This window comes from Arvicola amphibius, chromosome 7 (assembly GCF_903992535.2).
Source record: "Arvicola amphibius chromosome 7, mArvAmp1.2, whole genome shotgun sequence".
In the NCBI taxonomy this organism is placed as follows: domain Eukaryota; kingdom Metazoa; phylum Chordata; class Mammalia; order Rodentia; family Cricetidae; genus Arvicola; species Arvicola amphibius.
This window is the reverse complement of record NC_052053.1, coordinates 108956845-108984423: the sequence shown is the minus strand read 5'-3', so window position 1 is coordinate 108984423 and position 27579 is coordinate 108956845. Positions and strand designations below refer to the sequence as shown.

General features: G+C 43.8%; 1 protein-coding gene across 1 annotated transcript in view; it reads left to right on the top strand.

Annotated features, from left to right (window-relative positions):
• The window catches only part of Klhdc1 (kelch domain containing 1), a 37257-nt gene extending 9678 nt beyond the window's left edge, over positions 1-27579 (top strand). The window contains 13 exon segments of the mRNA XM_038336997.1: positions 2351-2380; positions 2382-2422; positions 2898-3015; positions 3450-3568; positions 5557-5635; positions 6916-6999; positions 8779-8862; positions 9332-9390; positions 12892-13004; positions 15567-15639; positions 19844-19928; positions 21154-21206; positions 26399-27579. Coding sequence (XP_038192925.1) covers positions 2351-2380; positions 2382-2422; positions 2898-3015; positions 3450-3568; positions 5557-5635; positions 6916-6999; positions 8779-8862; positions 9332-9390; positions 12892-13004; positions 15567-15639; positions 19844-19928; positions 21154-21206; positions 26399-26585 — 1125 coding nt within the window. The 3' untranslated portion in view covers positions 26586-27579.

Below are 27579 nucleotides of genomic sequence, written 5' to 3'. Positions count from 1 at the left end.
GGAAACTCTCCCTCTGTAGACCAGGCTGGCCTCGCACAGAGACCCTAGAGATGTCCTGCCTCTGCCTCCTGAGCTGCAGGGAAAGGCTGGGCCGCCACAACCGGCCTGGTGCACTCGTCACTGAACGTGTCTTATGTGTTCTCCTCTCGGCTGTTCCTCATTCTCCTTCCTTAACTTTTGCAATTTGAGGATTGCTTCAGAGGGTTTGTTCTTCAGTTCTTTTTGTTTACATAGAAATTACGCAATTATTTTTAGTCATTTTATTGCTCCCCTACTTACATTCATACAACGCTTCATAAAGTTCGAGGTGAAAATCTGCACTTGTTTATTTGTATGGGCCTGTGTTGCCGGGTGGGGTGTGTGATCTGAGGACAGTTCGCAGGAATTAGTTCTCTTCTTCCACCATGACAATCCCCAGTGATGCCATTCAGGTTATGGACTCCTTTCCTGGCTAAACCTTTGTGTTGACTCTCGAAGTTCAAAGGTCAAGTGCCAAGCCGGGGGTGCCAGCACAGCTGGCCGCTAGAGCACCTGCATAGCCTGCACAAAAGCCCAGACTCAGACGCCACGGGCGCAGGCTGTGACAACAGCCTCACTACAGATAATTCGGTGTGGATGGTTGGTTGTTTACTCTGGCTTTTCTGTGACGGGAGCAGAGGAGTGGAAAGAGAGGAAGTCGAGAATGGTTCGGGTTTGAAAGATGGGTCAAATCATATTTGGCCGTTCATAGGGACGATCAGTGGGAAAGGAAACTTGATATAGAAGAGAGGAGATTGGTTGGGAGAGGCATCCCAGTGGCTAAGAGTGCTTCCTGCTCTTCAAAAGCCCTGATTTCGGTTCCCAGCAGCCATGTCAGATGGCTCACAAACGCCTGTAAACTCCAGCCCCAAGGGATTCCATGCCTCTGGCCTCCATGTGCACCTGCACAGACATGCACATACACGCACATACACACACAATAAATCTTTTAAAAGCTCCATTTAAGAAGGTGTAATGCGGGGGGTGAAGGCCCTGGGCAACTAGAGCCAGCTTCTTTGACTCTTGCTTCTCTTGTGTTTCTGTGTCCCCCGTGAAATATTAGTCAAACAGACCTTCTAAATTCCTGGGTGAAGCTGCAGTCAGTTCTTCAGGAATTAACCCTGCTTGGCTCTCCAGTATAATTCCATTAACCATAGCCAGCCGGTGATGGCACACACCTTTAATCCCGGCACTCGGGAGGCAGAGGCGGGGTGATCTCAGTGAGAGCGAGTTCCAGGAGAGCCAGGGCTGTTATACAGAGAAACTCTGTCTCAAAAACAAACAACAAAAAAATTCCATTTGCCTTTTACATATGAGGTGTTCTGGCACTAGCTCTGTAGACCAGGCTGGCCTTGACTCACAGAGGTCCACCTGTCTCTGAGGACACTGTCCAAAGCTCTGAGAATTAACTATAACAGTAGATGTGAACTCTGCCCCTGTGGTGTTTGTGGTGAGCTGCAGGCCTGTCTGAACAAGTGAAGCCCTTTCTCAAACAAGAAAAACCAAATAATTTTTAAGGTGTAATGAGGTCTGAGAAAACAGCTTTCCAGCCTGCTGGGGGAAATAGTGTCCCACGTGTCTCCAGGTCGGGGAATCATGCGTGAAACAGCCTTCAGAGAGGCGATGCAGAGGACATGGCAGGTCCCTCACAGAGCAGTACTCTGATGTTGGACCTGTCAGCCTGCAAACTACTGCATGGAGACCTTCATTATTATGACAGATTGACCATCAGCTTAGCCACTATCCCATTAGCTCTTATAACTTAGTCTCTTTTATTAATCTACCTTCTTCCATGTGGCCTGGTTACCTTTGCTTTGCACCCTATGTCCAACCTCTCCAGTGTCCTCCTCGACCTCCCCACACTACCCATCCTGCTTCCTCAGCATCTGGATGGTGACTCTGCCTTTTTCTCTTCCCAGAGTTCTCTCTGTCCCCCGGAAGTCCCACCTAACCTCTTCCTTCCTAGCTATTGGCCGTTCAGACCTTTATTACACCAATCACAGCAATCCAAATTCACACAGTGTGCAAATACCCTACAGCACACTCCAAATGGGTGCAGTGTGCCTGGTTATATCTTCAGAAGAGCCCTTCGTTCTCTTGCTCTCCTTCACCCCAGCGGTCGTCTGTAATGTGTGACCTGCGATGCTCTGTTATGCCTTTAGTTGTTTTTCTAGGTGAAAGTTTAGCTACCCTGAGCCTTTTTCTTGAGACTCATATATTTCTCGTTTTATTCTGAACATTGATTTCAGCTTTTCTCACCCCAAGGAACTATTTGAACTTTATACGTGAAAAACATAATACAAGTGGTAATTTTGTGCATTCTTTATTTTAGTCTATTGAAGACAATGAGGTGTACTTGCCGGAGCGATGAACTTTGGACCTACGACCTTGACAGCGGGCTGTGGTGAGTACTGTCTTATCACAAAATGCGAGTCTTCTAACTCAGAGCCTTTGCAGACCGCAGGGGAGAAGAGCAGGCTTCTCACACCCTGCGTTCACAACATCCCCTCCTCTCTCTACAGTTCTCTCTCCCTCTGTCCCTCCCCATCCCTTTCAAAACCTTCACTGTCTCTGAAGAGGGTTTTTGACTATCCCCTCCCCAGCTGGATGAAAGTCTTTTTTGTGGATCTCTTCACACTTCTTTATTTATTCGTTGTTTTCTTTTATTTGGGGATAGGGTCTCACTTTGTAACCCAGACAGGTCCCCAACTCTCCTCTTCCTGTCTCAGCTGCCTCAGTGCTGGGATTACAGGTGTGTGTGATGGCACCTGGCTACAATTACATTTGCTTCCAATTGGCTCTGGGAAGAGTACTCGGGAATTTAAAGGGAGCTGCTGTCTGCTGGAAAAGTAAGAGATTCTCTGTGGTCCTTGTTGTAGGAGAATGCACCTGATGGAAGGAGAGCTCCCCACCTCCATGTCGGGAAGCTGCGGGGCTTGCATCAACGGCAGGCTGTACGTTTTTGGAGGCTATGATGACAGAGGCTACAGCAACCGAGTAATCCTTTCTCCTACCTCAAGAGTGCGGCTCCATGAGTCCCTCATGTGCCGTCTCATGCCACACATCTGCAAATCCTTTAAGGAGAAGATAACTGGAGGGCATCCCAAGTTTAGAGTCGTTAGACTGTAAAGCCAGATTGAGGGTGCAGCAGCTGTGATCTTCCTCTGCCCTCCCTCAGTTAGCTGCATTCTTGATTGTTGCCCACAGGCAAGAGCAGCGGGGAAGGGACTGTTGCAGTACGTTCGTTCTCCACAGCATTGTGTCTGTAATCACGTCTTGTTTTCCTCAGTTCTATAATTTAAAATTTCCAATGGGTATTTATTGGAAATAAAAGTTGGGTTAGGTTTTGGATGGCAGACCCCTCCCCTCCCCGCATACAGAGTTCATTTTCAGATGTGTTGGCGCCTAATGTTACTGCCATCTTTTCAAAGCTCTACTATGTCAACTTACGAACAAGAGATGGAACTTATGTCTGGGAAAAAGTCACCAAGTTTGATGGACAACCACCCACACCACGTGACAAACTTTCCTGCTGGGTGTTCAAAGACAGGTAAAGTGGCACGTGAACTTTAATATCCTTAGGTTAGGATATAGCCTTTGGCCAAGCTTGAGGAATCACCATGTTTTCCAGTAATTATAATTTGTTTTGATGTCAGTGGCAACAGCGTCCTAAAACCATGTCATAAAAGTCATAAAAGTGAACATGGGAGCTGGGTGGTGGTGATGCATGCCTTTAATCCCAGCACTCGGGAGGCAGAGGCAGGCGGACCTCTGTGACTTCAAGGCTGGTCTACAAGAGCTAGTTCTAGGACAAGATCCAAAGCTGCAGAGAAACCGTGTCCAAAAAACCAAAAACAAAGGAACCCCCCCAAAAAAAACAGCAACCAAAAATCAAACAACCAAACAAACAAAAAAATGGAAGAAATGATGTTTGGATTTTTTGCTTTGAATAATTTATTATGTTACTAGATCATTAGCACACTGACCTGTTAAAATCTGAAGTCATATTTAAAAATACGCAGTGGAAGGCCAGCTTCCTCTGTCCACCCTGTCCATCATGATGGCCCCTTTGCCCCCCCACAAAGAGCCCCTAAGTCTGTGTTTCTTTTCTTCTTGGGTGTGGCTTCCACACATCTGCTACTGGAAACTTCTAAAGCTCCAAAGCACAGTCTCTGGTGGTCTGACCTTTTCAGATTCCTTAAATGATTCCTGGGTACAACTTTGCTCTGATACAGGTGCTTCTAGCGGTTGAAAGTTTAAATTATCTCCAGGGGATTTGCTCACCTGTCCTCTTGAACTTCTGCTTTTTCCCCCTTCAGTTCTTCAGTGAACCCAGGGCTTCACACAGCTAGGCAAACACCCTGCTACTAATTATCCCGCAAGCCCTGGTCCAGCTTTTTTTTTTTTTTTTTTTTTTTTTTTTTTTTTTTTTTTGGTTTTTCGAGACAGGGTTTCTCTGCAGCTTTAGAGCCTGTCCTGGAGCTAGCTCTTGTAGACCAGGCTGGTCTCGAACTCACAGAGATCCGCCTGCCTCTGCCTCCCGAGTGCTGGGATTAAAGGCGTGCGCCACCACCGCCCGGCCTGGTCCAGCTTTTGAAGGCCATACTGAGCTTCCCTAAAGACTACAAGAATCGGGACACGTGTTCAAAACCCCTGAGGCTGACTTTCCTCTGACTCTAATTTGCCATCCCAGCCCAAGCATGACGGCTGGCAGCTTGGTGGTTTTTCTTTACAGGTCCCCTCGTACCTAGTGTCCTCTTTCTCCTGCCCTTGCAGGAGGCATGGGTATGCCTGTGGAGCTCTTCTCTCCCACTGTAGGTTCGTCACCTGCTGAGGTTATCTCCTTTATGTCTCGTTGTTCCCTGAGTTCTTTGTTTTTTTAAACCCTAATTGTGTAGTTTATTTGGTTTGTTTAGGTGGGTAAGGTAAGAGAAGAAATCGATTTCAAATTCATATTTTAAGAAATGATTTATGGAGCTGAGGGTGGTGGTGCACTTCAATCCCAGCAGTGGGGAGGCAGAGGCAGACAAATCTCTGTGAATTCGAAGTCAGGCTGGTCTACAAAGCGAGTTCCAGGACAGCTAAGGCTGTTACTCAGAGAAATCCTGTCTCAAAACACAAGAGTAAATAAAATAAATAAATAAAATAAAAATAATTTATTACTTATTTTTATATTATGTGTATAGGTGTTTTGCCTGCATGTAATAGAGTATTGAATTCCCTGGAGTTGTGAGCTGCCATGTGGGTATTGAGCCCTGATCCTCTGGAAGAGTAGCCAGTGCTCTTAACCACTGAACCATCTCTTCAGCCCCTCAAATTCCTTTTGTTTACATGACTTTTGCTGCAGGGTCTCCTTTTGGAGTTGGCCTAGAATTCATTAAGTAGCCCAGGCTGACTTGGGAACACATGAGAATCCTTCTGTCTCAGCTTCCTGAGTGCTAGAATTGCAGACCTGGGCAATGGTGCCCAGCTATTTCAACTATCTGAGCAAACTAGAAACAAGACCCCTGAAGTTTGTCCTCTGCATTTGTTTTTCAGATTAATATATTTTGGTGGTTATGGGTATAGGAGGCACAGCGAACTTCAAGACTGTTTTGATGTACATGATGCATCTTGGGTAAGGAAGTAATCACTCTTTAATTTTTTCTTTAATTCAGCATCACTGTAAGTCTTAGGAATAATGAGTTGCCCCCCATTCTTCTCTCTCTCTCTCTCTCTCTCTCTCTCTCTCTCTCTCTCTCTCTCTCTCTCTCCCCCCCTCCCCATTTGGTTTTTCAAGACAGGGTTTCTCTGTGTAGCTTTGGAGTCTGTCCTGGAACTCACTCTGTGGACGAGGCTGGGCTTGAACTCACAGAGACCCACCTGCCTCTGTCTCCCAAGTACTGGGATTAATCATGCCCAACTATGAAAAACATTTTTTAGAAAGGGGAACCAAATTTCTTGTCAAAGTAGAGGGATCAATTAGAGTTTAACTTTAAATTTACTTACTTACTGGTGGTTTTTTTTTTTTTTTTTTTTTTTTTTTGAGACAGGGTTTCTCTGTGTAGCCCTGGCTGTCTTAGAACTCACTCTGAAGACCAGGTTGACCTTAAACTCAGAGATCCCCGCCGCTGCCTCCTGAGTGTTGGGATTAAAGGCATGCACCATCATGCCTGGTGAATTTAACATTTTTTAAGCTTTATTTTTATATTATGTGTATAGATGTTCTGCCTGCATGTATGTCTGTACACCATGTGTGTGCAGTGCTGGCAGAGGCCAAAAGAGGGTGTTGGATCCCACAGGACTAGAGTTACAAACAGTTGTGAGCTGCCCTGTGGGTGCTGGGGGTTGAACCTGGGTCCTCCAGGAGAACAGTCAGTGCTCTTAAATGTTGAGCAGTCTTTCCATCCTACTCCCCTCCCCCAACCCCCAATTAGTACTTTTTTGAATGCAGCAAGCAACAGCCAACTAAAGTTTATTATAGCAAAGATAATTTTTTTTTTTTTTGGTTTTTCGAGACAGGGTTTCCCTGTAGTTTCTAGAGCCTGTCCTGGAACTAGCTCTTGTAGACCAGGCTGGCCTCGAACTCAGAGATCCGCCTGCCTCTGCCTCCCGAGTGCTGGGATTAAAGGCGTGCGCCACCATCGCCCGGCGCAAAGATAAATTTTGAAAATAGGTCTCAAAATATAAATGTTCACTCTGTCTCAAACAACTGAGGAAGTGAAAACCCGCTGAGTGAGGGAGTCGCGGTCCTGGAGGCGGGCAGCAGTGCGGTGTGGGCTTGAGGGCAGCTGTGGGGTGTGGCGTGGGCCTGGCTTTGCCACTGTGGCAAAGCTGCCTGTCACTTCACCAGTACATATGTAGGAACTGTTCTGGTGTTTCAGCCACGGAGCTCCTAACTGTTGGTTTCTGTTTTAGGAGGAGCAGATATTCTGGGGCTGGCACAATGATGTCCATGTGTTCGACACAAAGACAAAGACTTGGTCTCAACCTGAAATTAAAGTAAGCACTAAGTTACCTGGAGCCTCCAGAGCCGAAGCCCTTCCTCTAAGCCCAGTCCACTCTCATTCTTACCAGCTTTTCCTTTCTTGATAAACTCTTTTTTTTTTTTTTTTTTTTTTTTTTTGCATGTGTTTCTGGGGGCGGGGTGTTACTTTTATATTCATTGTTATTTTAAAAGTGCCTTCTTCCAAAGTTACTTGATTTTAGTACTTGAGTTTGTAATTGCATGAAAAATAATTCTCCCTCTCTCCCTTCCTTTTTTGTCTTTGGTGTAGACTTTTGTGTAGACTACACTGATCTAGAACTTGCAATCCTCCCTGACTTTTACATCCTTGGTGCTAGGATTAAAGATGTGGCCACTGCACCCAGCCATAGAAGTGAAGTGCCCTTAAAACCTATTAACAATTACTTTTTTCTTTTTTTGGTTTTTTGAGACAGGGTTTCTCTGTGAAGCCTTGTCTGTCCTGGAACTCGTTCTATAGTCCAGGCTGGCCCTGAACTCAGAGATCCGACTGCCTCTCCTCCCAAGTGTACCTACCCCACCACTGCCCAGATTTTCAATTTTTAAGAAAGAGTCTCATGTGGTCTTGGCGCACCTCAAGCTTGCTGTGTGGTTGAGACTGGCCTGGAGCTGCTGCCTCTGCCTCCCTGTGCAGCTATTCCAGGCATGGCTCACTACAGCCTCTCTCCACCCCAAGTGCCTGTGGGAATTAGCAGCTCTTTTTTAAAAGCCCTTTTAAAACAGAGTCCAAGAGTTTTTTCTTTCTTTTTTCCCGGTGGTAGATCAAGTGAACAGCATCATACATACTAGGCTTGTTCTCCACATGGAATTGTACCCTTAGCTCAACACCTGTGCTTTTACAAACCCGTGAGCTACGTGTGATTCTAGCAAGAGAAAACTTATTACCACTGTTATTTTATTTGCTGAACACCAAACATAAATTCAGATTCATTTAAACAGTATATAGAAACCAAACAGATCAATACCTTTTAAAGATTTATTTTATATGAATGGGTGTTTTGACTGCATGTGTATGTGGGAAACGTGTGTATTGCCTGAGGAGCCTGGAAGAGGGCATTGGATCCCCTGGAACTGGAGTTACACGGAGGGTTGTGAGCTGCCTTGTGGTGCTGGGAACTGAAGTAGGCCCTCTGCAGGAGCAGCCGGTGCTCCTGGCCAGTGAGCATCCCTCCAGCCCTGGGGACCAACTTTTTAAAATGATTTTTTCTCAATTTAACAGTTACAGAGGTAAATGCTAATTCTTTATACCAGCTGGATCTCAGTACGGTTATTCAAGTGAGCCTGAAACATCGGATGAGCTTCATTCAAGATAAAGGATAGAGAAGTATTTTATTTTATATTCTAAGAATTTTAGGAAGAGAAAAACAACAAAACAACAAAAAAACCAACTTCTAAAATCCAATATTGCCTAGGAAATGAGAAGGACTTAAGCTTGACTTAAGCCATTAGTGAAGTTGTTTTGTGAATTTGAGGACTTTGGGGGCCATGAGAAAATTCTTAGTCTCTGTGATGTAACATTAGATCTTTGTTGTGGAGTAAGGGAAGAGAAGAGGAGAGATTTTTTTAAAATCTGATTTTTAAAATCTTTATATTTCAAACTAAATTTATATGAACTTTCATTTTGTTGGGGTGGTGGGCATTTAAGGACAGAGGGGTGCATTTTCTTCTTGAAGAAGCTATTTGTAGTTCTGACTGAGCACAGGATGTGGCTGGTACAGCTGCCTCAAGTCTGCCTCTGTTCTGATCTCTGCTTGCAGGGTGGAGTTCCGCCACAGCCACGAGCCGCGCATTCATGTGCAGTTCTGGGAAATAAAGGGTATATCTTTGGCGGACGCGTTTTGGTCAGTGTTTTCAATGGAAATGATATTTTCATGGGTGATGTTTATCAAAACTTGTCCTCTGACTCTGTGGAGCTTCTGAACATTCAAATAACCTAAGAGATGAAGCTGCACCTAGTACTAATTTGTATTTGTCTTCTGTTTCCCAAAGAGATCCTCCACACACTGTCACAGATGAGTTTATTGTATTTTAGTGAGGAGAACCATCCACCTGCGTGCAGGGTCAGGGATGGTTAGTTTCTTATCACCTAAGTTGTTGCTTTAAACCATCTCTTCCATTTGCTTCTCTGGCCCATTATTCTGGGGGCTCCATGTTAATTTTCTTAGTCCTTAGAATTGATTTCTAATATTTAAACTTCCAGTGCTCAGTAGACTAGGGCAGTTTGTACTTAATCTGAACTTGTTTGCAAACTAACATTTTATTCCATAAAAGAGTTAAAACGCTGTCCAACCATCATGCTTTTTATTTCAGCAAACTAGGATGAATGACCTTCACTATCTAAACTTGGATACCTGGACTTGGTCTGGCAGGTGAGTCTGAAGGCCGCAGTCCACTCTGGGGGGATGGGTGTGGGCGTGGGTGTGGGCAGAAGCCAAACTTGGGTTTCTGAAATTGAGCTGATTTTTTTAGATTATGTATCTAAATAAAAAACATGAAATTTAAATTTTTTCCCTTGCTCCCTCCCTTTTGAGACAGAATCTCACCAAGTAGCCCAGACTGGCCTTGAATTCTGGTTGTTCTGCCTCAGCCTCCCAAGTGAAAGGATTCCAGGTACCACAGTCAGCTAAGTGGGGTTTCTGCAAACTATACAAAGCATAAAAATAGTAAGAGTTGAAAAGAATCTTGTGAAAATATCGGCTTTATAGTGAGTATTCTTTGGGGACAGGTCTCTAATGGAGATGGGATGACTGGTGGAATCATTCCACACACCATCACCTAGATAAATGGATGAAAGTCAAATTACATATTAACTTGGATATTCCTGTAATGCGATGTAATCAGGGCTATATATTATTATAAAGTATAAATACTATTAAAGATAAAACCATAGGCCAGTTGATGGTGGTATGAATCTTTAATCCCAGAAGGCAGAGGCAGGCAGATTTCTGAGTTTGAGGCCAGCCTGGTCTATAGAGTGAGTTCCAGGACAACCAGGACTATACAGAGAAACCCTGTCTAGAAAAAAAAAAACCCAAATAAATAAATAAAACCACGAGGACTAGGGAAATAGCTCAGCCAGGAAGTGCTTGCCTAGCAGACATGAGGTCCCAGCTCAGGTCCCCAGAACCCATATAAAAAGCCGGGTATGAGCCGGGCAGTGGTGGCGCACGCCTTTAATCCCAGCACTCGGGAGGCAGAGGCAGGCGGATCTCTGAGTTCAAAGCCAGCCTGGTCTACAAGAGCTAGTTCCAGGACAGGCTCTAGAAACTACAGAGAAACCCTGTCTTGAAAAAAAAAAAAAAAAAGCCAGGTATGGTGTGTGATCTTCCGGTCACAGCACTGGGGAGGCAGAGAGAGGTGGATTCTTAGAGCTAGCTGGCCAATCAGCCTACCTGAGCTGGCAAGTTCCAGGCAGCTGAAAAACCCTGTCACATATAAACAAACAAACAAACAAAGCTAATACAGACTGCTCCCGAGTCACAGCCCTGTTGATGGCCTTTGGCCTCCACACATACACAAATAAAACCGTGACTAGCCAGACATGGTGCTACACCATGTAATCTTACTTGTATACTCAGGAGGCTGAGGCAGGAAGACAGAGTTTGGGGTTAGACTTAGCTACATGGCAAATTTGAGACCTTACTGGGGTATATAGCAAGACCCTGTCTTTAAAACAACACAAACCCCAGCAAATAAAAAAGTAAAACCATAAAAGTGTGAGAAGAGCCGGGCGGTGGTGGCCCACGCCTTTAATCCCAGCACTCGGGAGTGAGAGGCGGGCAGATCTCTGTGAGTTCAAGGCCAGCCTGGTCTACAAAGCGAGTGCCAGAATAGGCTCCAAAGCCACAGAGAAACCCTGTCTTAAAACAAACAAACTAAAAGTGTGAGAAGACAATATCAAGTTATTCTTAAAATTTTGGCATTAAATATTATGTAACCCTGAACTCAGTAAGTGAAAAAGACTTATTTGTAAAACCAGCTAAAGATTAAAGATTTCTCTACAAAAAAGTACATAAAATGCTAAAAGGCATATTGGAAAATGGGAACCAAAAGTAAACTGAAAGCAATATTTATTGATAGCTTTTTTTTTCTTTTAGAGAGAAAGTTGAAGTCAAAAGTCCCCAAGAACTCTTAGAGGGAAAAACCCGACAATCTAGTAGGAAAGTGGAAAGGACACAAAGGAGCAGCTCCCAGAAAGAACGGGTGCCCAGAGGCCACCCGAGGCCACCCGTGCTGAGCTGTGGCAGCACGCTTGGTAGAAGTATGGCCAGCACAGTTTCTTCCTGAAAGGTAGCCTACGGTGTGCTTCAGCTAGACACTGGAGTGGGCGGTGATGGTGCAGGCCTTTTCTCCCAACACTCAGGAGGCAGAGACAGGTAGAGCTCTGGAGTTTGAGGCCAATCTGGTCTACAGAGTGAGTTCCAGGCCAGCCTGGTCTACAGAGTAAGACTCACAAAGAAACAAAAGAAAAGAAAGTTAACTTTAATTTTGACTCAGGATTTCTCTGAAGACAATACAAGTATATTTATGGATATGAATGTGTGTGTATGAATTTAAAAAAATGTTTATTGCAACTTTTAACAAGAGATGGCTCAGCGGTTAGGAGCATTGGCTTCTCTTCCAGAGGACCTGCATTTGGTTCCCAGCATCGACTTGGTAGCTTACAACTGCCTGTAACTCCAGATCCAGGGTACCCCCACACAAACACACAACACCAATGCACATAAAATAAAAAATAAGCAAAAGATAAAAGTACTGGGCAGTGGTGGCGCACACCTTTAATCACAGCACTCAGGAGGCAGAGGCAGGTGGATCTCTGAGTTTGAGCCAGCCTGGTCTACAGAGTGAGTTCCAGGACAGCCAGGGCTATGTAGAGAAACTATTTCCAAAAAACAAAGCAAAACAAACAGCAACAACAACCAAAAAAAAAAAAAAAATGAAACCCAACAAAAAACTAAAACAAAGCCTGGACAACGCTTGAGCTCAGTCCTGTCTGCTGTAGGATTGTTTACATCACAGGACCTGTGCCCAGGGCTGCCAGGCTTCCAGTGTCAAAAGACACTGCTCTGTGGAAGCCTGAGGATCATACTGAGTGAAACGAGGTGCATAGCAATCTGTGATCCCAGTCTGTGTTCTTAGGAAGCACAATTAGCAAGCACATAGAAGTCCTCAAAGATTGGGCCAAATTAATATCCATTCTGTGCTGGGGGGCAAGGCTATAGTAGTCTCCTTTTAAAACATATTTTCGTGCTTGTTAAATGATTTATAACCAAAGTATTTATTTTCCTTTGTTTCCTCTTTCCTCCATCCTTTCTTCTTCCTTCCCTCCCTTTTTTATTTCCTCCCCTCCCCCTTTCCTGTCTCTCTCTTTCCCAGCAAGATCTCTGTATATAGCTCAAGCTGACCTTGAGGTTTCTGTGTAGCTCAGGATAGCCTCAAATGCACGATCTTAAGGTGCTGGGATTGCAAGTGTACACCTCCACTCCCCAGCTCAGTTTTCCTTTAAGATCTGAGATGAGCCCATGGCGGTGGTGGCGCACACCTTTAATCCCAGAACTTGGGAGGCACAGGCAGGGGGATCTCTGTGAGTCTGGGGCCAGCTTGGTATACAAGAGCTGGTTCCAGAACAGACCCCAAAGCTACAGAGAAACCCTGTCTCAAAAAACAAAAACAAAAAATAAAAAGAAGATTTGAGATGAGCGTGGTGCTCAGTGCATAGCACTAATGGCCAAGGCAGGAGCACTGTGAGCCAGAGGCCAGCCTGGCTGCGTGATAAGACTGTGCTGGGGAAAAAAAAGACCTGAGATGATAAAAAAAATCCTCATTTTGTTTAATTCAAAGTTTGAGTCTAATTTTTTTCCTTGCTACAGGATTTCTGTTAATGGAGAAAGCCCCAAACATCGGTCATGGCACACGCTGACAGCAATCGCTGATGATAAGCTTTTCCTATTTGGTGGACTAAGTGCAGATAATGTTCCACTGAGTAAGTCCATACAGCTTAGCATACGGTCATTTCCTCCTTTATCCCAAGTCCAGTGGTGTGCAGTACCCAGGTGGCAGGCATCCGGGGAAGGGTGTATCCGTGTCCCAGTCCCTGCCTGAGGTGTGTGGGAGCCTGAGGGGGCCTCTGTCCTGGGGGTGTGGATGGTTAGAAACTGTTCTACATTTCTTCCTGTTCTGTGTGTGAGAGCGCATGAATGTATATGTGAGATGTGCCTCCGCACTGGTGTGGAAGACAGGACAGTGTATGAGAGTTGGGTCTCTCCTAATACCATGTGGGCTCCAGGGGGCCAAACTCGGGTCACTGGGCTTTGCAGCTGGTGCCTTTACCTTCTGAGTGCGCTCTCTGTCTCTCTCTGTCTCTGTCTCTGTCTCTCTGTCTCTCTCTCTCTCTCCGTTTGTTTTTTGTTGTTGTTTTTGATTAATTATATTTCATACTTATACTGAAGTCATCGTTTTCTTCCGGTATTCCCAACCATATATCTGCAGGGTTGGATTATAACTCACTGGTAGAATGTTTACCTGACAGGTACGTGGTCTCTAAGAGAGAGGAGAGAGAAAACTTAAAGCCCCCTTCCCTCCCCACATCCCATGATCCTGCGTCTAGACTGTCTGTCCAGATGCTGCTGTACCGTAAGCTAGAAGGTGGATGGCAGTCTTCCCTGAGGCTGGAAACACAAGCTGAAGCCAAAGTCTTCTTTTCGTTCTAGAACTACAGAATGCTCAGTGGATCCTGTAACTCCTCTCATTGGTGCTTTGTTTGTTTTACATTTATTTATTCATCTGTGTATGTATTATGTGTGTGTGTGCCCCACACCGACATGTGGAGGTCAGAGAACAGCTTGTGGGCATTGGTTATCTCCTACCATTTTGTGGGCTTCAGGGATGGAGCCCGGGTCCTCAGGTCTGGACAGCAAGCTCTGCGATCCACTGAGCTGTCTCTCTGCTCAGAAGTCTGGCGCTCCTGTTACTCTGATTCTAGTAGCTGTGAGTTTTCCAGTGAAGCTCTTTTCTAATCAGTAAATTGTGGCATCAGGACATACAACCAACCAAGGGTATGCATGGCTGGGTTTGACATGTTAGATTATTTTCTTAAGTAATTTTTTTCCGTTTTATTTATTTGTGTGTATGTGTGTGTGTACACATGTGCCATGACATGGGTGTGGAAATCAGAGGACAGCTCTAAGGAGTCAGTTCTCGTCTTCCAGGTGCATTCTGGGAACCACTCTCGCGTCTTGACAACAGATGCATTTATCTGTTAAGCCATCTTGTGGGATCTCTTTTTGAAATTTATTTATTTTATATGAATTGGTGCTTTGCTTACATGCACATCTGTGTGAGGATGCCACCCCTGGAACTGGAGTTACAGACAGTTCTGAGCTGCCATGTGGGTGCAGGAATTGAACCCGCGTCCTCTGGAAGAGCAGCCAGTGCTCTATAGCATGAATTCTAATTGGTCTTAATAAATAAAACCCAGTCAGATATTAGGGGGTGAAAGCTGAAGAGAAGCAGAGAAGCCAGCCACTAGAGAGACCTTTTACCTCTACCAGTTCTCAGACCAAAGGGGGGTCCTGTGCTTAGACTGTCACTTCAGACTGCATCTCAGACTACAGGTGCAGGGGTGATCCTCAGACTGCACCTGTCTCCCCCAAACCTCAGACGGCAGTGAGCTCCTGTCTCTCCTGCATTATGTTCCTCTCTCTGCCCAGCCATATCACTCCTGTCTCCACCCCTAGTGCTGGGATTAAAGGCATGGGATTTGTGTAAATTCTCTTTCTTTTGAGAGTGGTTCAATCTCATGTAGCCCAGGGTGTCCTTGAACTAACAGAGATTCATCTGCCTCTGTCTCATGAATCCTGGGATTAAAGGTGTGCACCACCAATGCCTGGCCTCTGGTGGCTTAACTCTGTGCTCTGATCTTCAGGCAAGTTTTATTTGTTAAAAACATAAACAAATGTCACTACACTGCTCTTAACCACTGAGCCATCTGTCCAGCCCCAGGCTTGCTATTTTTGATATTAGCATAGCTGAATGATCTAAGTCTTCCTTCCTTATAGAGTAAGGTGAAGATTTGGTTGCATGGGCACCAGAACATTTAATTTTTGTGTCCACTCATCTTGGCGACGTGTACTGACATGTTTACGGGGAGAATCACGCAAGACCTAGAATCATGCAAGATCTAAAAAGTCAACAGGAAGGACAACACAGACAACCAGTGCACATGTAGCCGAGTTCTTCTCTTCTCTCTCTCTCTTCCTCCTTCCTGTTCCTTCTTCCCTTCTTGTCTTTCCTTTTTCTTCTTTTTGGCTGACATTGAGCCCAAGGCTCACTTGTGCTAAGTAGACTTGAGTATAAGCCCAAACTTGATGGTTGTTGCCTCTAGGGTGTGGGGCACTCTTGCTTTGTAGATGTTGAAAATGTTTATGAAAAATATGCAGACTCACCCAAGATAATGATGCAAATATAACATGATAAACCTGTAAACAACATGAAAATTATAACCCAATGCCCTAATCATCATTTCTGAACTGCCCTAATATTACAGGTGATTGCTGGACTCACAATATCACAACAAACTGTTGGAAACAGCTGAGACCCTTACCTTACACCAGGCCCAGGTAAGCACAAAGGAAACCGGTGAGAGTTATAAAGCTTAAGGATCTAGGACAGAATGCAGTGTCTATAAGGAAACCATAAGCAAAATAGTTACTTCTCAACTAAGCTTCATGTTAACTGAATAAATTAATTATCATTTTGGTTATGTTCATTGGAAATGATTTATATACTTTTTATACATAGTTGCAAAATTGAAAATGTTACTTTTAGCTAAATATGTAATCTTGGCTAATAAAGTATTTAAAACCTGGTCAATTTTTAATGTTACTATTTTTAATAAATATATAGGAATAGGGTTAGCTTTAATCATAGTTGTTTTTAGGATATATTTGAAGTAATTTATTAGACATATTTGCTTTCAAGTTACTGTAGAGACAGATGCTTTTTTCTTATTAACCATTTGAGCAGGGAGTGATGGTTCACCCCTCTGATCCTAGAACTTGGGGAGTATGGGCGGGAGAACCAGGAGCTTCAGGCTGTCATTGGCTGTGTAGTGAGTTTGATGGCAGCCTGGGCTACATGAGACCATCTCTGAAAATAAACAACAGTCTGGTATATTCATTAATGTGAATAGTTTGAGAAAGAAAATGCTATTTATTTGTTGTCTATTATAGGATAAATATTATAAAAACAATATGTATTATTAAAGGAATCGAACAGCACCACAGCAGTTTCTCAGACTTAGTTGACTCGTGTAATGAAAATACCTCCTAGGACCCTCAGATGCCGCAGGCCGCAGGGTCCTCCGCAGACACATGCTTCTGCGCCATAGTCCAGAAGTAATCTCTCTCCAGATTGCGTAAAGTCAGCTCATGATAGAGCTTTCTGTTATTTAGCAAATGACAATGGAGAAAAATATCTAAATATTTATATGTATGTTGATATGTAAATCTATATTAATGCTGTTAGAGAACATCGTGACTGCACATGCTACTCTTATATTTTTATGTACAAAAATTCATTAGACTACATTAACACATCTAACGCTTTTGAAACTTGTTTAAAGAGTTTTTTTATTGAGACAACATTCAAGTTCAGCTACTACTTAGGTGCTGGCTTTACAAGTCACTTATGACATGCATGCCTTCCTCTGTGATTTGAGGCAACATCTGGTCTCTTAAGTTTTGTTTTATGAATGCATTAATTATGATGAAAATGGTAATAAATATGTTTAATTTAAAAATGTATGACTTATATTCCAAGCCTTACTGAGTAGTTAGAGCCAGACAACTGTTTGCAGTAGCGTGGCTCCTCCGGCTGACGTGTCCTGTCCACACATTTGTTAGAATGCTGAGGTGTGAATGTAGAGCAGCGGGGAGAGGACAGAGACTCAGTCTGTAGGAAGCTAGAGGCCACCAAACCAAGGCAGGAAAGGCTTTCCAGTGTTCTCCGGTGATGAAGTCCAGGCCCGACTTTCCCTCAGGCAGATAAGACAGAGGCAGATCTGCCTTCAGGTATGAGGTGAGGAGGAGAAGAGGTGGGGTGGAGCTGAGTGTAAGGAGGACATGTGTGTGTGCATGACTGAATGCAAGTGACAGGCGCAGCCACATCTCCGTGCATTTTGTGCCTTTCCATACTATGACGTGAAGTGACAGCTGCCCAGTTCTCCTCTTAGAGCGCTAAGGCTTCCTCAGCGTCAGCATTGTTGACAGTTTTGAAGCAAGCAACTCGCTGTTGCTAGCGACGCCCCGTGTCTTGTGAGACTCAAGCATCCTGCTTGAGACACTGCTGCGATGAGGCTGTCTCCTCCCCGGGCCTCCCTGTGTGGAGATCTGTGCCCGGTTGGCTCTACAACCCTCTGTAGAGCACTGTTATTGTTACAGGGGGCTATCAAGAGTGACTCTGTCTGGAAAGATGTCATAGAAGGTGCTGGCATCTGGAGCCCTAAGTCCTGTCAGAGCCCGTCAGCACTGCCAGCATTACCTGTGGCTCCAATCCCGGACATTAACCCAGATCCTTCCATAAATGAGGACGCTCAGTGTTTCCAATGTGTGCCTAGCTTCTCTAATCCCACACCCGATCCCTCCTGTCTGGCTCCTGCTGACAATTTTTTCCACTCTATATCCCAGCAAGTGTAGTGGAGAACTGGGCAGCATATTCACCAAATAGGATATACATGCTTCATCCTGGTCACGAGTGCATGTGTCATGCATGTGTGTGGAAGTGAAGAATGTATGCAGAGCCCCACTGTTTGCACTTGTGGGGTTTAAGGAAGAGGGGTTAATGTATAAAAATAAATTGTTCAATAATAAATACATGTGATATATAGCCATTTTGGGTGACTGTTGCTTCAGCAATTTGTTCTCTTAAGAGAAGCACCCTAAATGAGGACCCCGGGAGTTTGAGAGCAGCCTGGATGTATAGTGAGCTCCAGGCCAGCCTGGTCTGAGGCAAAGTATGAAATCCTGTCTCAGCAGAAGCAAGGTGTGGTGATGTACACCTGCAATCCTGTGTTTGGGAGGCAGAGAAAGGCTTAGCAAGTTCCAGGCCAGCCTGGTCTACACAGAAAGGCCATATTTTTTTTGAAGAAAAATATAGTGCTCTCTTAAAGTCAAAGCAGTGACCTTGTAACATTCTGTTTATCTTGTGCAATTGAGAATTAGATTCAGTTTTTTTCTTTTTCTGAGAGCTAGAGCCTGTGGAAATATTGAACTTTATAAAGCAATAGAGTTGTTTTGGGTGAATAATGTGAAATTTGAGATAGGTATGAACTGCCCATCAGACCATTTCTCGAAGAACACTAGACTGAATAAATTAATCTTTTTATGTGTTTGCCTTTGCTAATCAAAAGTTTTGGAGTACCTACTGGGTGCAGAATACCATCCTGGGCCTTTTTTGGAGGGGAAAGTTAGAACATTCAAGTTGTGGTGGTGTCTTGGTGTGCGGCTACAGTCACTCTGACACCCAGAGCACCTAATGCTAGCTTTGCTGATTCCCAAGGTGCCAACTCCCACCATGACCGACACCAGATCACCAGCACGATGTCACTGAACCTGGAGCTGGATGGAAACTTGCAAAATCGACTTCAAACAGCCCGTGCGTGACCCAGGTCCAGCACACCACTGTGGCCATTTCTGCCTCCCAGGCTGTGGCAGTTAGGGAGTTAGAAGACGCACATTCAATAGCATGTAGAGCAGCTGGTCTCCAAATGTGAGCTAGAAATACAAAGGCCGCGAGCCAGAGTCAAGGGCATAAGCAGAACCAGTTCTCACGGGTGATTTGGAGAAGTTCTTGGGGGTTGAGCCTATGAAGGAGAGAACAACTTAATCTAAGCATTGAAAAAGGACATCAAAAGCCTGGAGTTTACACTTTAGGGTAGGTGCAGTTGGAATAAATAGAGGACTCATCTGGGGAAAGGAAAAAGTTAAGCTTTGTGTATGGGGGGGAATAGTAGTTGATCATAAATATTAGGCTAGGAAACCCATCTTGTAGCAGAGACCTCCAGGCAGGAAGTCCCTGAGACAGTGCTGGGTTATAACAATTGCCTTAAGACTAGGGATGTAGCTCTGTGATTGCCACACTCACAGGCCTTGGGTTCCGCCCCCGTACACACACACACACACAAAACCTGCAGTATATTCCAAACTATTTAGAGGAGAAAACCCTGAAGATTCCCGACACAGATGTTTGAGGGACAAAGAGCTGATTACCCAGATTTCACCACCGCACCCTGCATGTGTGTGCAGGTGACTCAGATCGTGGCACTGCAATCTGCATGTGTGTGCAGGTATCAGGTAGCAGTGAAAACCTGAAGTGGTTGAGACAGGAAAAAGAGTCTGCAGTTGGAGGAGGTGACAGAGGGAGAATGCGAAACTCATTATGGTATTCTGGACCCAGAGTGACAGCTTTGAAGTAGACGTGGGAAGGGGGTTCCGTGTGCACTTGTCAGCTGATGGGGCACAGAGTACGGAGGAAGGACAAAGGTGACAGGAATTGACATGGAGGCCACCAAAGGTGCTAGAAAAGGTGCTTGTTGCACTTGAGGAATTGAGCGTTTAAATTCATTTCAGGGATAATATGTATAAGATAAGGAACCTAGCAAATCTGGGAGCTGAGACAGTTACCAGGCGTTCTCTCTCTGACTGAAATATGATGAAGCCGTGGGGTAGGTCACTTCAGAGTGTGAGCGTTGGAGTCGGCTGTGAGGCTGTGATGTGCACTCTCTTCCCTGACGTGTCTCACTCTGTCCACACTTCTCCATCACAGGTTATGGCACACGGCCTGTTTGGGAAAAGAAAATGAAATAATGGTCTTTGGTGGGAGCAAAGATAACTTACTTTTCTTGGATACAGTAAGCAAATCTTATATTTAAACATTTTCTCTGAGTAATGATATTCCAACAACTGCTCAGCAGTACTGTTGCTGTGGTAACTGCAGGACCACAAGTGTTGCCTGGAGGACCATCTCCCAAGTCAGAGGCTTCGTGATATATGTCAGGATACTTCCTGTTTATAGACTAAGATCAGTCTACTAATTTCACTAGTTAAGTTACTAAAAAGGGCTTTCTCCCTCCAGTGCTGGGCTTGAACCTAGGGCCTTGCACACACACACACTGGGCTAGCACTCAACCCCCACACCACAGCCCTGGCTCCTTTTCTGTTTCTCTCTGAGCTTTGCCACAAATGAGCACTTGTAGTTTAAATGTATTGCAATGTCTGTATAGAAAAAGAATACAGGGGGCTGGAGAGATGGCTCAGTGGTTAAGAGCATTGCCTGCTCTTCCAAAGGTCCTGAGTTCAATTCCCAGCAACCACATGGTGGCTCTCAACCATCTGTAATGGGGTCTGGTGCCCTCTTCTGGCCTGCAGGCATACACACAGACAGAATATTGTATACATAATAAATAAATAAATAAATATTTAAAAAAAAAAAAGAGTAGCCTAAGTTCCAGGCTAGCCTGCGTTGTATAGAAAAATCTTTTTTTGAAAGAACACATATCAAATATTTTATTTAACTCATTAATAAGTAAATTAGGCAAATGCCATAATAAACTCAAAATAGAAGTCAAAAGTCAGAGGCATTATAGATTTGTATAAAAAATCTTATTTGAAAAGAATAAAACAAACGCGGAGGAGGTGGCACTCACTGGGACCTGCTGGCCTATCAGGAAGGCGTCAGTGCCGCAGGAGAACCTCCTGGGAGACGGAGACAGGGCACAGCGCCTTTCAGGGTACGAGTAATGTGGAAGAAATCTATCTAATGAAACAAATATTAACTAGTTCTGTTACTGTACTCAGAGAGCTGTCTCCTATTTTTAAATTTGTAATTATATTGGGTATTGATTAGGCAAAATTTTGGTTGCTGAAATTTGTATTTGTAAACCTCATGCTTCCAAATAGGAAAAATATGTATGTGGATGTATGTCTGTGGTTATGTACACTTGTATGTTTGCGGACATGTGTGTTACTAGCTAAAGAGAAATTTATTGACTATTTTATACTTATACAATAGAAATAATCTATAGTTAAGGCTGTTATTTTCTTTAAATCCTTAATAAGACTTTTTTTTTTGACTAGGGTCACTGTAACGATTTATTGATCTTTCAAACACAGCCCTATTCGCTGCTCCGGTGAGTAATATAGTATTTTCCATATGTACAATGTCATGTGTGAAAGTGTGTGTTTACCCAGCATTAACAAGGCCCTGGTACAAACTGCAGCTCTGTATAAACAGGACATGGCATCTGGTGTCTGTAATCCCAGTACTCGGAGGAGGAAACGGGCTGAGGAGTTCAGTCTCTTCAGCTATATAATGAGTTTGGTTTTAGGGGATTATTGTTGTATTGGGTCTTTGTTTTTCTTTTCTTTTCTTTTCCTTTTTTTAGAGAAACCCTAAAGCTGGGTGGGTAGGGAAGGGGAGAGGATCTAGGAAGGATTTGGGGTAAGGAAGAATATGATCAAAATATATTTAAACTTAAAAATGTTTTAAATAATAAAAAAGCCAGGCAGTGGTGGCACATGCCTTTAATTCCAGCACTCGGGAGGCAGAGGCAGGCGGATCTCTGAGTTCAAGGCCAGCCTGGTCTACAAGAACTAGTTCCAGGATAGGCTCCAAAGCTACAGAGAAACCCTGTTTTGAAAAAACAAACAAACAAACAAATAATAAAAAATTTAAGTTTTTTAAAAGGAGGGAAATTCTGACATGAGCTCTAACGTGGATTGACCTCTAAGATGTGCCTAGTGAAATCTGTCAGTCACAAAAGAACCAATGCTGTGTGGCTCCATGTGTCTGAAGTAGCCAGAGTGGGCACACGCGTGTGGACAAAGGGTGGATTAGAGGTATCAGAGTGGGCACACGCGTGTGGACAAAGGGTGGATTAGAGGTATCCAGAGGCTTGGCTGGGGAATGGGAAGTCAGTCTAACATGGGTTCAGGGTTTCATCTAAGGAGGATGGAAAGATTGTAGGGATGGCGGGTGTGGTGACTGCAAGTCCTTAACAGTGCCGAACTGTTAGCATGGCAAAGTCTCTGCTCGGTTTACTTTAGCTTAGCTTTAACAATAATAAAATGTCTGTTAAACAACAAAACGTCAAAATATGTGCTAATCTCTTGTTCCTTTGGGGAGGAATCATACTATTTTACAGGTAGTTTATTACTTGAATTCAAGAAAATATTTACATCTGCCTAAGAATAAAAGCTAGATGTGGTGTGCACACTCAGGAGACAGAGGCAAATAGATCTTGTGAGTTCAGGCCAGTCTGGTCTAGATAGCAAGTACGAGGCCACATAAAGCTACATAGTGAGACTGTGTCTCAAAATAAATAAATCTTTATTTCATCACTTGGGAGGGAGAGGCTATAGTTCAACTTTCTGGAAATCAGAATATATCTGCTAATGTCTTTTTTAAAAATATTATTTACTAGATATACAGTATTATTTATTTGTTTGTTTGTTTATTATGTATTTAATAGTCTGTGTGTATGTCTGCAGGCCAGAAGAGGGCACCAGACCTCATTACAGATTGTTGTGAGCCACCATGTGGTTGCTGGGAATTGAACTCAGGACCTTTGGAAGAGCAGGCAATGCTCTTAACCACTGAGCCATCTCTCCAGCCCTGCTAATGTCATATATAATATATGGTATAAATATATCTACAGATATACTTAAAAGAATTTAAGCTGGGATTGGTGGCACACACCTTTAAGTCCAGCACTTGGAGGCAGAGGCAGGGAAGTCTCTAAATTCAATGCTAACCTGTCTACAGAGTGAGTTCTAGGACAACCAGAGAAAGCATGTCCCAAAAAAACCAAGTCACAACGATGATGAAAGAATTTCTTTTAACTCCAAAGCTGTTTAGCTGCTTGAACACATGATCCTCTGTCTCTGTCTTCAGGATGCTGGGGTTGCAGATGACACCCAGATGACACAATCACAAGGAAGTAGATTTTAGCAAAAGAGAAAAACAGATAGACATTGGCTGAATAGGATACTCTTCTTTTTGACATAGCAGCTGGGGTACTGCTAGTAGGAAGTGTGCCTGAGCAACTAAACAAGCATATGGTGAGCCAGGTCGAATTTCTCAGTGGTTGGTCTAGAATGAGCGGAAGGGAAAATAAGGTGGCCTGGGAGCTGGAGACCGACACTGGGCCACCGTACTCAGCTGATGCTGGACGTATCTTTATATCTCCACATTTGAACATGGGGACTAAGGAGGTGGCCCGGTCAGTAAAGTGCTGATCATGCAGAGGACCTGAGTGTGGGTTCCCAGCACCCGTGCTCAAAGCACAAGACTGGGTGCCCGTGAGTGCACTGGGGAGGTGGAGGCTGTCGAGTCCCTGGCGCTGGCTGGCATCAGTCAGGCTAGTCAAACAACTGAACTCCGTGTCAAATCATCATCAGTATCATTATCGGTAATAATATGTGGAGAATCATCATCATAATCATAATAGAGTAGAGGGTGTCTCTGGTCACTTTACATGTACATATACACACATGCACACACACACGCGAACATGTGCCCATGCATACAGCATGCACCACTCATATACAACACCCTCCATACACACACACTTGAATGTGACAGGAACATAGTAGTTCTTCTGTGGTGCCTACTCACCATAGTGAATCATTCACAGTGCAGTAATGTGTCCATTTTATTTTAAATGTTAGGTCAAGGCATTTGTCACTGGCCGTTCTGAAGATCTGGGAAAAAGAATTGTGAATAGGGCAGAAACCATTGGAAGCCTTAGTAGGAACACATGTGTACACATGTATGTATAGACATACATCTCTCTCTATATATATATATATATATATATATATATATATGAACAAATTAGATGTGCTGTCTTATAGTATTTTCCAGTGCATGGGTATCTCTCATGTAAGTATGTGATCACGAAGCATGACAGTCTATATCTATATCAGAAAGGCTAGTAAGGTTCTCTCTTATGGACAGGATTGACCAGACTGAAGATAGCTATTTAGTATGTCCACAGTTTGGGGCTGTTACAAAAAACTTAGGTACGAAGTCATCTTGGGTATCCTCTTTGGAAAGCATACAGATCCTCTCAGGAGAAATTCCCAGAGGGAGTATTGATGGGGCAGACTACACTGTGATGCTCTTTGGTGGCCCCACTACTTGCTCAACCTCCGTCTCTCTGCCTCGCATCTTGTTGTGCCCGCTTTGATCACCAGCTATATTTAACCCTTTCACTGAATTGTGCTTTCTCTACTAAAGCTCATCTTTCATCTCCGGGGCTTTGGGAGTGTTTGTTGAGGTCCTGAGGTCTTAGCATGGGGGTTCCACCCAGAACTCTCCCCTGACTTATGTTGTTAGAATCATCTCTGTAGAGCCCTTCAGAGCCGTAGGACTTCCATCACCAACCCTTGGCATTTCTGTCAGCTAGACGTTCATTTCCTTTGCTAGCTCATGAGCTCCTTGGATGTGGACACAAGGGTTTCCTGTGTTGATTTCCTCTCCCAGGACATGCCCACTGAGAGTTATCTTTCATAGGCTGGCTCCTCTCTGCCTCCTCCTCTTTCTCCCCATGACAAGGGCACAGGAGTTGGGGTGCCAGCATAGGAGCAGAACTGGGCATCTACCTGGGACAAAATTCAAATCTGCCTGTACTTCTACACCCACAACTCCTTAACTCTTCTTATTTGGACTTAGTAATGGGAAGGAAAATGCCCCATGAAAATAAGAACGAGTGATGGGGGTCAGCTCAAAGAATTCAGACCTACATGGAATGTTTGTGCCAGTGACAGCTAAAGCAAGCGCCGGAGGCTGATGCAGACCCGTGGTGGGTAAGAGTCACCGGTGTCTAGTTCTCCAGCCCTGCAAACACTGAACAAGAAAGAAATCCAGTCTTGTTTTTCTTTTAGAAATCAGAAATGTTTTATTTTATAATTAGTTTTGAAATTATCAAAAGCAAATTAAAGAAGTATTTCGAAAAGAGAAAGAGGTAAAGAAAAAAAGATGACAGGAAATATGCAAGTTTCATAATTTTAAGAAGATTTATTGTTATTTTCTCTGTCCAAGTGTTTTACTTGTATTTCTGGCTGCACACCACATACATGCCTGCTTTCCATGGAGGGTGTCGGATGTGTGTGAGCCACTGTGTGTGCTAGGAATCATACCTAGGTCCTCTGGAGGAGCAGCCAGGGCTCTTGACCACTGAGCATCTCTCCAGCACAAGTTTCATAATTTTTTTTATTGTTTTTGTTTGTGACAGCTTCTCTGTGTGGCCCTGGCTGTCCTGGAACTAGCTCTTGTAGACCAGGCTGGCCTCGAACTCACAGCAATCCACCTGCCTCTGCCTCTGAGTGCTGGGATTAGAAGTGTGCACCACCACTGCCTGGCAGCGCTTATAATTTTTAGTTTTTAACTTTCCTGAGAATTTCATATGTGAATATACTGTTTTTTGTATCATTTCCACTCCTCCCTATTCTTTATTTATGATTATTGGCACATAGCAAGTTAATAAGTCAACGTGACCCAGTGTCTTGTCCGTCTGTCCCTCTCTCTTCTCTCATTACATCACTGGTCTTCCTGTCCCTGACATCCGAGTTTTGCTTTTCTTTTGGCCTTTATGCTTACTGTCAAGTGTTCTTCCATTTAGGTATATCTCTATCCCTGAATCTTCTAATGGAAGAATATTATGTGTGACGAATTACATTTTCTATTTCCTTGAATTTTACTCAGATATGGCCTCTTTATTGTATAAAAAAAGCATGATTATTGTAGTGATTTAAAAAACTCTCTTGTATTACAAAGAATATATATGTGCGCGTGCATACACACACACACACACACACACACACACACACTGCCACCTAGGGTTTCTTCATCGATTTTGCAAGTAAGAAAAAGGATTACTTAGCTTGTCAGGCATGATAGGCAGGCACACTCCTGTAGTCCCAGTACCTGGAGAGGTTGACATGGGAGAATCACCTCAAGTTTGAGGCCAGCCTGGGCTACAGAGTGGGCCCATATATTTTTGTTTTCTTTTGGGCTTCGTGCATGCTGGCAAGCACGGATGATATACAAAAATGTTCAGAAATAAGCAAACAAGACCTGATGTGGCTCAGAGGTCAGGAGGATTTGTTGCTCTCCCAGAGGACCCAGATGTGTTCCCAGCATCCATGGCAGGTGGCTCACAACCCTCTGCAGCTCCAGCTCCAGGAGATACGTGCCCTCTTCTGGACTCTGCGGTACTTGTACTCTCATGACATACATTCGTACAGATACACACATCCCTAAAATAACACAATGAATCCTGGGTTCAGAAACTAACCGTTCTCTCATGCTTATCGACAGGTCATGTCTTGACTGCATTGGGAAAAATGCTATCATTTTAAAAAGTCAGATATCTTTATTACCTCCTAAACTTCTTCAGCAAGTTCTCAAAAAAATAACATTTTGGACTGCAGCCAATTACAGAAAAGAGCAAAGAGTCCTAAAAGAAGAAACAGAAAATAAGCCCCAGTGGGTCAGTGGCCACTGATGTTCTAAGTCCCCTGTGTCCACGTGTTCCAGTCAGACTGCACTTGACCCTCCCCTCCAGTCGCAGGTCTTACTTAAAGGATAAAATTTGAAACAAATGTTTTGCTAATGTGATTACATGATATGGGATATATGGAAATAAGATGTAATTGAAGATTTATCTGTGTTATTTGTAAAATGATTTACTTGTAAAAGATTACGTGTTCTTTCTGGAAATAAGTACAGTAGTAACAGTTCTTAACTCAGTGTGTGTACTTTTCTGGAAATATGTTCATTTGAAAAACAAGTTACCCTAAAATATCCAGAAATCCTCTATCACAACTGTGGATGTAGATATAAAAATACTGGTTAATTACCATTACTTTAAGAGCACCCAAGTGTCTCCTTAAATATCATCAGAGCTTTCCATCCACCTGTAGAGCAGGGGGGGCTTGTCTAGATAGTTCTGTCTGCTCTGCTCAGGACCGCCTGGCTGGAGGTTGGTTTGTCTCACAGGCTTTGAAATATTGGGGTTTGTGATAACGAGCAGCTTTGGATACATGGAAAACACACACTGCCTTGGGAAAGTGTCTCTAAAGTACTATTTGCAAGCAATGTGGAGTGACCATCTGGTGGTTTGACTCTTTGATCCGCGTTTGTACTCTGCTGCCCCACAGAGTTGAGGCTTTCTCTAGACGCCATTTGTCCTGACGATGACAACCCCTCGCTCTCGGCATCATTTACTCAGAAACAGGAGACTGTACTGTTACATTCCTCAAAATGATACTTCGGCCATTTTGAGACATTGTCTTCATGTGCCCAGTCTTGTTCTTCCATTGACATCCTTGTTACAATTGATTGCTAAAGGGTTCAATATCTGACATAATCTCATCATTGTCCCCATGTAAGTTATCACTGAACTTTAAAATGCTGTGAAAGTATATTTCTGTATTGTATATAATTTATAGTGAAAATTGTAGCATTTCATTAAACTGTAGATATGTTTTCTAATGCTA